The sequence below is a fragment of the Aplysia californica genome, unplaced genomic scaffold (genome assembly GCF_000002075.1).
Source record: "Aplysia californica isolate F4 #8 unplaced genomic scaffold, AplCal3.0 scaffold00661, whole genome shotgun sequence".
Classification (NCBI taxonomy): Eukaryota; Metazoa; Mollusca; class Gastropoda; order Aplysiida; family Aplysiidae; genus Aplysia; species Aplysia californica.
In genome coordinates, this window is record NW_004797931.1 from 1 (window position 1) to 10,000 (window position 10,000).

At 40.4% G+C, this 10,000-nt stretch overlaps 1 protein-coding gene across 2 annotated transcripts in view; it reads right to left on the minus strand.

Annotated features, from left to right (window-relative positions):
- Positions 1-5: 5 nt before the first annotated feature.
- Positions 6-10,000, minus strand: part of LOC101861539 (ras-related and estrogen-regulated growth inhibitor) — a 46,393-nt gene continuing 36,398 nt past the window's right edge. For both annotated transcript variants that reach the window (XM_005108111.3, XM_005108110.3), the window contains exons 4-6: positions 4,882-4,955; positions 3,849-4,019; positions 6-2,716 (exon numbers count right to left, since the gene is read on the minus strand). In XM_005108111.3, the coding sequence (XP_005108168.1) occupies positions 2,468-2,716; positions 3,849-4,019; positions 4,882-4,955 (494 nt within the window). In that variant the 3' untranslated portion in view covers positions 6-2,467. The remainder of the gene's footprint in view (positions 2,717-3,848; positions 4,020-4,881; positions 4,956-10,000) is intronic.

Below are 10,000 nucleotides of genomic sequence, written 5' to 3' on the forward strand. Positions count from 1 at the left end.
TCTCTCTCTCTCTCTCTCTCTCTCTCTCTCTCCCTTTTTTTTGTCTTTCTCTTGGCAAAGATGCCAAGTTTTTGTAACGCAAAATTATAAATATCGAGGGCACAATTCTCGCCTTGATGTCCAGGGTTTACCAGACGCCACTATCCGCACACTTGAGCGAGCAAACCATTGACCAAATCTGTCACGACGAGGTGGAGTCAGGCGCCCGTCAATTTTTGGGCATGTGGAGTTATTGGTGCCATCTGTCCATTTGTCGTGCCTTCGATGAAAAAAATACCCATTTATCTTGAATAGAATTTGATGTATTTGCTATTGAAGTTGCCTTGCTTCAGAGGTTAAATTAGTGGGAAAATGGCCGACGAAGTTATTTCTATTGTTTGAGAGCCTATGGTAACTGAAAACTTACATTTTTTGTTCCTTTAATCAACGTTTTTCAGTAAAAATCCACACAGAAATGTGTGCCTGAATGGACATAAAAGATGTTAAGCCAAAATTTAAACAATTCGATAACAATAGCCAGACTTTTGGGAGAAGCCACTTTCATCAATTTTGTTATCTTGACGAGCGCCTGATTTCACAACGCTGCCTCACAAATTATCTATGATCTGCTTATACGACTCTGTGTGAATACAAAAAATGAAAACAGCCAAAGAGTTTATTTATTTCCCAAACTTTAGAACTCCTATTAATCTGTCCTGCATTGAGTACCGGTACTCAAAACTGGATGACGTCCGCAGCAATGTTATTTACATAACACAATACGTAAATTGCGGACATAAGATTTCAACAACATGTTGAGGGAAGGACAGCTAAATATCTACTCTCGAGATATGAAGTTTTTAAATGACAGATGTATGAAAGTACCTCACAGGGAACACCTTTCGGGAAAGCAGTATGCGTAGGTAGCTTTGCACAGCGTATCTACAAAAGACAACGCCCTTGGTCCGCACTTTAAGTTTACGTTCTACCCTCTCCCTGTCTTCACTCAACATTAATAATTTATTATGAGTAATTCATAGCACAGTATTGGGAGTGGGTGGTTCGCGGGTGCTCTGTTGTGGTTTGCTTCTTCTTTCCTATAAAACATCTGTCGTCCTTATCTCTGCTCATTCTTTTTTGTGTTTGCTACTACTCTCTTGAATCACCTCTAAACTTTCGGCACTTACATGACCTTATTGTGTTGCAAATGCCGTAAAACACTTATAAAACAAAAACAATATTAGGAGATCCCGGAATGCACAACTCTTCAATGTCAGTAAAGCATCAATAGTGTCAATAGGCCCACTGTGACTGTACCCGCACCAGAAGAGCGTGCAACCTCTCCTCTAGCGAAATATCAAGTACGAACACCAAAAACCTACTCGCAGATGTGCATGTGTGTCATGACTTGTTTTGAGTAATGTTTTATCATTTTGTAGTTGTTGTTGTTGCTGTTGTTTCTGTTGTTGTTGTTGTTGATGTTGTTGATGTTGTTGTTGTTGTTGTTGTTGCTATTGTTGTTGTTGTGTTGTTGTTGTTGTTGCCGTTGTTGTTGCTGCTGATGCTGTTCCTGTTTTTGTTTGGAAGTTATAACAACTTCTGCACATTAGGCTGTTTGACCTCAAGAAAACTAACTTACCGAAGACAAAGACAACATCTTTTGCTGATGGGAGGGGACCTCTTATGGTGGGAGAGCAGCTAATTTGCTGAAGGAAGGGCACCTCGTTAAGTTAACAGAAGGCGACCTCTTTATTGCAACTGACAATACGCCTGTTTTGTGGCTTGAAGGGGGATGCGTGATTTCTCCTTAGAAGTTGCTTTTGAAGAAAGATTAGCATAATTGCCTGCCCTCGACGAGTTATGTCATAAAAGTAGTAATGTATCAAAAACACTCATCACCACTACAGTTTTGAGCCAAAATCACACTTACTCATGGATTTCAGCGTCATGGCTATGTATTATAATAGTATTAACATAACGACCTTCCCAACTATTATATGAGGCAAAAAATCCTCATCGAAACGACGTCCTTTTTTAAGCTTACGGGATTGAAGCCGTTTAACTCGCATCGGAGTCTCGGCATGATATTCTTACTACAGAGAAGTACACAACTTGAAGATAACGAACTGTTCCTTTCTTTTTGGCAAAGATGAATTAGAAGAAACATAATTTAATGCACTATGTAGACATGATTTTTACCAACGTGCCCAAACATCTATAAAGGGGAAGTAACTGCTAATTTATGGGTGAAGGAGATTATTTCTATCCGGTTAGCTCCCCTCCTCCTCCGTTGCGCCATTGGCAGTCAATTGCGATTTCAGTTCACCTTGGGGTTGGATCGTCCCTTTTTCTTCTACGTCAGTCTGATAAAGTAATGTTTTGGCCACAAAATTTTACTATAGATCTGTTTAAGTGCACATTCTTCGTGCACTTTCTAAAGGAAACATGGTTTACCAAAACAAACCAACAGAATCAAATTGTCTCTTGATCACGATGAACTGCCAATCTTGTTCAACATGCGGTTGAACACGTTTTTTACTTGTTGTGCCGAGGACCTCCTCCTGCCCTTGGATTCCACCATCTTCCTTCTCTTTATGTCTCTGTGAAGCTCGTAGAAGATTTCGGAGATTTCTTCCCCTCCGTCCGAGGCGGACGTCTCGTAGAAGGCACAAGACATCTCCTGGGCCAGTGTCTCTCCCTCCTCTGTCCTCACGTGACGCTCGTGGAGAAGATCCATCTGAAAATGGACACGAAATATCCCTTTTATTTCTCGAGATTACAACGAAGTGAAATATTCATTTACACACACACACACACACGCACGCACACACACTTACACACACACACACACACACACACACACACACACACACACACACATACACACACACACACACACACACATACATACATACATACATACATACATACATACATACATACATACATATATATATATATATATATATATATATAAAAATATATATATAATTAAATTAATATATATTTATATATTATATAACAAATCTATGACATAATCGTATATAATAGTATAGACTTACTATATTTATAGACAGAAGGACAAAGAGAGAGAGAGAGAGAGAGAGAGAGAGAGAGAGAGAGAGAATGAGAGAGAGAGAGAATGAGAGAGAGAGAGAATGAGAGAGAGAGAGAATGAGAGAGAGAGAGAGAGAGAATGAGAGAGCGAGAGAATGAGAGAGAGAGAGAGAGAGAGAGAGAGAGAGAGAGAGAGAGAGAGAGAGAAATTCAATATTCAAAGATTCAAAATGATTTATTGATTTTAAGGCCTTTGGCCGATACATCCACATATTTTAACATATTATGGTTCGGCAATTACATACATTGGTGCAGCACATCGGATATTTAACATAAATTGGGTACGCCCGCACACATACACGCAAGCACGCACGTGACGCAAGCACATACACACATACACACTCATACTTACACACATACGTAGGTACGTACATACATACATACATACATACATACATACATACATACATACATACATACATACATAGAGAGAGAGACAGACAGAGAGACAGAGAGACAGAGAGACAGAGAGAGACAGAGAGACAGAGAGAGACAGAAAGACAGAGACAGGGACAGAGAAAGAGACAGAGACACAAAAAGAGATTGCAGGTGAAGAGGGGGGTATTCTGTTGTTGAATGACCTCACTTTCTTCAACCGTCTTTCAACGCAAAACTGGGGGTTACTCACTTCTTTGGAGTCCTCAACAAAAGGAAACGGAAAAACACATTTAAAAGATCACGTAAAACTAAAAGATCTCGAAATAGTGTTCATTCTTTTAATCCACCCAATGGTCGAGTGTTAGTGAGCTCACCTTGTTCCCAACCAGCATGCACTGCACGTTTGTTTTCTTGATATGATCGAGTTGGTGCTTTAGAGCAGCCGCGGACTCGAAGCTGTGCCGGTCGTTGATCGCGTAGACCAGGATGAAACCATCACCCCATCGAATATTGCCTTCTTGTTGGATGCTGTCTTCTGGTGAAGGCTGAGGGGGAAAAGGGAGGGGGGGGTGACATGGCTATGGTGAGGTGAAAGATGATTGTGAGATGAAAAATCTGGTGAAATGTGATGGTGGAGTGATCTTATATACATATGTGTGCATATATGTATATAGATATGTACATAATATATAGATATGAGTGTGTATGTGTGTATGTGTGTGGGGGGGGGGGGTGTAATGCTTAAAAACACATTGTTTCAGTTTCTTTGGTTTCCTGCAATTTTTCCGAGGTCGGATTTATTTAGATTGATTTTGAGTGACCATATCTCAGTCGACTCAAATCGTCAGTGAAATGCTATCGAGTCAGATTGTGTAGAATTCATTTAACTTCAAATTGGTATGCTGCACGAGTGGGCAGTGGCGAAGCGTCTATACAATCAAATAATCACTGCCTCCCCTTCCTGATTTTGAAACATTGTCGCAGTCAAATTCATCCCTTAGACATAAACCTCATAAATTAAATGTAAAAAGACGCTCATAATCACCAATGAACAGTATGCCTAACATTCAAAATGGTGTCATTGCCACAGAAATAGCCTGTTCACCCCCTGTCGTGTCACTCCATAACCAGTCGAAAGCTTTGATTAAGCAAGCTTACAGTGAGGCTGGAAGAGTCTACCAAAAGAGTTGAAAGGAACATGTTTGCAACAGTGAAAACTGTTTCATTGCGAGTGGGTAGTGCAAGGCTTTAACACGATGATTGTGTGAGTACATTTTCAAGTTTCTTTAGGACGCCACTGTATATGGCATACATATTATACGAACAATCATTCAGGTACAACACGCCAAGCATGCCCACAGATGTCGATGAACCAACAGAGACTGTGAGGTATATCATTTGCCTGACCTGTCCAGCGGTGTCTAGAATCTCCATCACAGTGGGCTCCTCGTCCAGAAAGGTATGGTGCTTGTACGTGCGCTCTGGAGAAGAAAATCATTGTTGTAGTGAAACAACATTAAGTGGTTCGGTCATCTGTAAAGAGTATCACCAAACCAACCAGCTGCACAAACACACAACCCAAAAGAGTCAGGATCCAAGGGTAGGTGTAGACCACACAATACTTGGCTAGATGGCCCTTGGCCGAAAGACGAAGAAGGATAAAGTAAGGTAGAGTAAGTAAAACAACACTCCTGCCGACACGTTTCACCGACCTGCCTGTCGGCGTCAATCCAGGCTGTCATGTATACTATGCGAGCAAAAAACGCGGATACTCCTCAAATTACACTTACTATTTATTAATTGAACCCACACATATTTCATACCAAGTGAACAGCCTAGCCCTAACACAGCACAAACGCCAGTGGTGACAATGAAAGATGAGAAAATTCAACAAATCTCCTTACCCTAGGAGCGGGGTGGGGTGGGGGGTGGGACTAAATACATTCGGTTTGCTAAAGGTGAACACCGTTTTTCAGCACAATGAAGTTACGGTTATATCATAGACTTGTCTTATAAAACCCAAGAATGTGCAGTGTGATTTAATTACGGCTCATAATGGATCATACCAGCTGACACAAATAAGAGTCAAATGAAGGGCATGGGGGGGGGGGTGCCATGCTTACTCGACCGTAGAGAGACTGGAGTTTTGCCCTTCATTTGGTCGTCCGTGTACGCACGCTTTGCAGCGAAGTTTTTTGTAATGAGCAAAGAGAATTAGCCATGACAGTGCACAGTCTTAAATAGTATTATAATTCAAGCCTATGGGTTATACCACCTATATTATATGAGGAAGCAGCTTGGGTGTGACTTTTATATCCAACAAGCCAGGATGGTTACTGTGTTCAGCCATGAAAACTTAAACAAGGCCCTTTTTTTATTCCAACCAGGGTCGACATCCCAACAGTCAAGCATGATACCCATTGAGCAAACAGCTCCTAATGATCGACCGGTTAGTGAGCCCATGCTAATTATAATGTCAAGCGAGTATCGATGACTCGGAATTTAGGTGGACAGTCACCGAGGATGTCCGGGAACAAGATAAGGAACAGTTTGACGACAAATCGAGACAAACGTCCCTCAAAGTTTGGCCGAAACTAGTACCGTCGTATCTAGAAAGGTGAGGAACGTACTGGAGTAAACCTTTTTCACAGGCCACTCAAGATTATTCAGAGAATGGGGGAAGAACAGAAATTTTCATTTTTCTCAGAGCCAGAAAAAAAATGGATTTGTCGCTTTTTTTTTATCGCAAAACTGTTCTAATTCCGCCCAAAAACAGTGCGATGCACAGAAATAGGAATGGCATGTATGTGAGGTTGTGCGTCATGGTGGAACAGTCTATTATGTTCTGTTAAATATATGTAGTTATTTATGTATGTGTGTTGGTTCAGAACTGTAAACCAATTTTCTCGATGATGACCAACAAAAGTGGAGTTTTTTCTTATATACTTTCTATTCACTTATTTAAACATTCTGAGACAGAACACCACAAACAACCAGTCCTAGAAACAAACAGATAAAATTTAATGACGATAAATTCATGCTTTCTACTAGAAGTTCCAACAAGACAAATGAATGAACATGAGGACACATCTAAGGTTTGAAACCCAAATCTCCGTATGATGGTAGCGATCTTCCAACAACTGCTTGAGGCGGCCGAAAGTCTCCCGTACTGGGAAATACCTTATTACACAGCGATAAGAGTAGGACCGCTATTAATGTTCACAACATTATCTTATAGTTTTCGTAATATATCGCAACTGTGATTCTATCCTTCCTCATTACCTTTTTTCTGAAAATCAGACTACACAGTCAAACAGGCGCTATTGCGTCCAGGAAGGCGTCCAGCAAAACCATTTTAAAAAATCCCATGTAGACATGTAGACACACGTCTCTGTTGCAAGCGATTTTCAGAATTTTCGATTTTTACACCCTCCCAAAGCTCTATAAAAGATGTACCTTTCAACACCACCAAACTGCAGGTTAATGGTATGGTATAGGCTTGCAATTTTCTTGCTTTTCATATTTCCTGATAGGACTAACACAATAAAAAGTAGAGTTTTTTGTTTGTTTTTGTTTTGTTTTGTTGTTGTTTTTTGTATTTGTTTCTATTTTTTTGTCTCTGGTGTAAAAAGGAACCAAACTGACTGAAGTCTTAAGTGGATTGCTTGCGACACCGACGAAATATCGCCGTTTGTGGTGGAATGGTTAGACGTGTCGTTGCTGCGCGCAAACGCCGCTAATGGAGTATCTCCGTCTCTCTGCAAAGATTCTGTACCCCCACTCAGCTTGGGTTGGTCCTGATAGGAAGAGTCGCAGAAGCCCACACTACGATTCTATAAATTTAGTTAATAGATACGCTAATGACAAAATTTGTGAGGCAGCGTGGTGGAATCAGGCTCTCGTCAATTTTTGGGCATGTAGAGTTATTGGTATCATCGTAAAGCTTGTTCACTTGTGTTTATTTGGATGAAACAAATATCCATTTATCTTGAATATAAGTCGAGATATTTGCGAATGAAGGAAGTGGGGGTCACCTGTTTTCAGATGTAAAATTAGTGAGAAAATGGTCGCCAAAGATTAGTTATCTCCTTAGCTTAAGAGTCCGTGGTAACTGAAAATTTACATTTTTTGTGCCTTTAATCAACGTTTTTCAGAAAAATCCACACAGAAATTAGTTCTTCAATGGGCATGAAAAGTGTTGAGCTGAAAAACAAAAATTTGAGAAAAATTCACAAACCCACAGAAAAAAGCAAGTTTCTTCACTTTGATCATTTTGACGTGAGCCTGATTCCACCACGCTGCCTCACATTTACTAGATAACTTCTGACAGCCGTACCGAGCCACCTTGGCATTATGATCAAAACACAAGAGTTATTCTTTTTTTCTGGTCTCGGTGTTGCTTTTTAGGGTTGGTTTGTTTTTTCCTTTCTTTCTGAAAATGGCATTATCTCCCTTCCGGGGTGGGAACAGACGACGCGCGGGGAACATTTAAACGATACTGAACCTCGTCAGTCAGATACCAGAGACAAGGGGGACAATTTATTTTTTACCCTCGTAAACACCCGCTAACTGGTGCTTTGCTGATTTACGTACAGCTAAGGGAGGAGGGCTTGACACTTATTCGATTTGTCTGCTTTGTGTAAACGGATTAACTGCAGAAACCAGACTGGTCAAAGTGCACTTTCAAAGCTCAGATGACTTTATGCAGTAGCGAGCGCCGTAAAACACTTACCAAAAATGAAAAAGACTTGAAGCATAATATTTTAGACCGTGCACTGTCATAACGCAGCTCTTTACCTTTATCAAAACTTAACTGGGCGGCCAATAAATGAAGGACAATCAACTAGTCTCGCCTCCCCCCCCCCCCCCCCTCCCTTTTTCCATCCTTCATTTCGTCCCTTCAAACTGAGTCAAATCGTGCGCTTCACGTCACAGACCACAGTCTAGGATTATGATAAAACGTAATGTTATGCCTAGACTAAGCACAACATGCTCAAAAATAGAAAGTTACTCACTATCGAAAGCTGGCTCTCTGCAATGAATACTCTTGGTGTATAAATGCTATTTGGTTCAGTTACCCCCCCCCACAAACCCAGTTTTTCCCTCCCTTGTTTCTCTTTCTTCCTCTTGAGGTTGAGCAACGTTAAGCAACACCATAGTCGAGTGGAAAATATACGATAATGCCCAGGGCCTATCCCAGTGCCGCAGACAAAATGCTGATTTAAAAGCGTTGCTGGCAGTAGTTAAGAACGCCACTCAAAGGATTAGAGCGTTATGGTTCCAGTAGAGTCTACATCTGTCCGATTAGTTGGGTCTGTTTTATCGTCTCAGTTATACAAACGCAGCTGCCAACTCACATAATTCATAGAGCCAGGGGTAAGGAGGGATTTGTGGTTGCCGGTTATCCAATTTATCTTGAACGGTCAGAAAAAAATAATAATTTTGTGTTCTCTTTGTTTTGGGAATGTAGTTAATCTAACTAATTAACGATATTTATTTAACCAGCCTTGAAACATAAATAACCAAAACTAAAAAAAAAATCTTTAGCCATCAATGACAATTAAGACTGTCACACTAAGATACGCACGAGAATGCTTTAAACGTTAATCCCTGAGGCCTTTGTAATTATGTTTGTTAACTGACTGTTAGAAGGTGAAACTGCGCTAAAAGTGTGCTAATCTTCCATTGTCGTTAGAAAGGGAGTAAAACACCAATTGTCCCGCGGAGAAATACGTTTCTCTATGATGCTATAGCTTCGAAAACGACATATTGTATGAAAAGAGAAATAAATTCATCTTCTTTTCAAAATCTCAATGTCCAAATAATGGGGAATCAAAACGTATTCTTAAAAAGCGTTTTATTTACTTTTTGAGAGAACAACCTATAGAAACTAAAACCATGTAATATCAACTGACAAAGACCAATTTTAAAAAAGCATTTATCGTAAATGTAACAGTTCTTACTACTGGGGCGAGCCAACTGACGGGGAAATCCAAAAGATACTAGCTTTTATTTCTGCAGAAGATGAAATCAATCGGCCCCAACTTTCTGGCACAAGAAAGTCACTTTTCTTTCGTTATATCCCTTCCTCGTTTCATAGACCGACAAATATAACGAGCAAAAGATGAAAATCATATTCCTCTTTAACCAAGACAAATAGATCGAGGTTTTTTTCAGATAAAAACAGTTTGGATGAAATACATTCTGCCAAATCGAGCAGCTGTAAACTCTCCTTTATGATATTCTTTGGAACACTGCTTCGGTTAGACACTGGTTTGATTTATTAGTTGTCTGGGTGGGGGTATCAAAAGACAGAAGAAACCAGCGAGGAGTGTGCTTTTCGTGGGGTGGGGGGGGGGGGGTTATTCTTTAAGTTTGATGACCAGCATAATGAGAATATTTCGTCACCAGGCAGAAGGGAAACATATGCACCTTCAAGAAGTACAAAGAGCAAAGCACATAAGCCCACCCCAACGGGAGGAACGTGTTTTGTATAGCCTAAATGTATGGCAAAAATTTGAAAGGA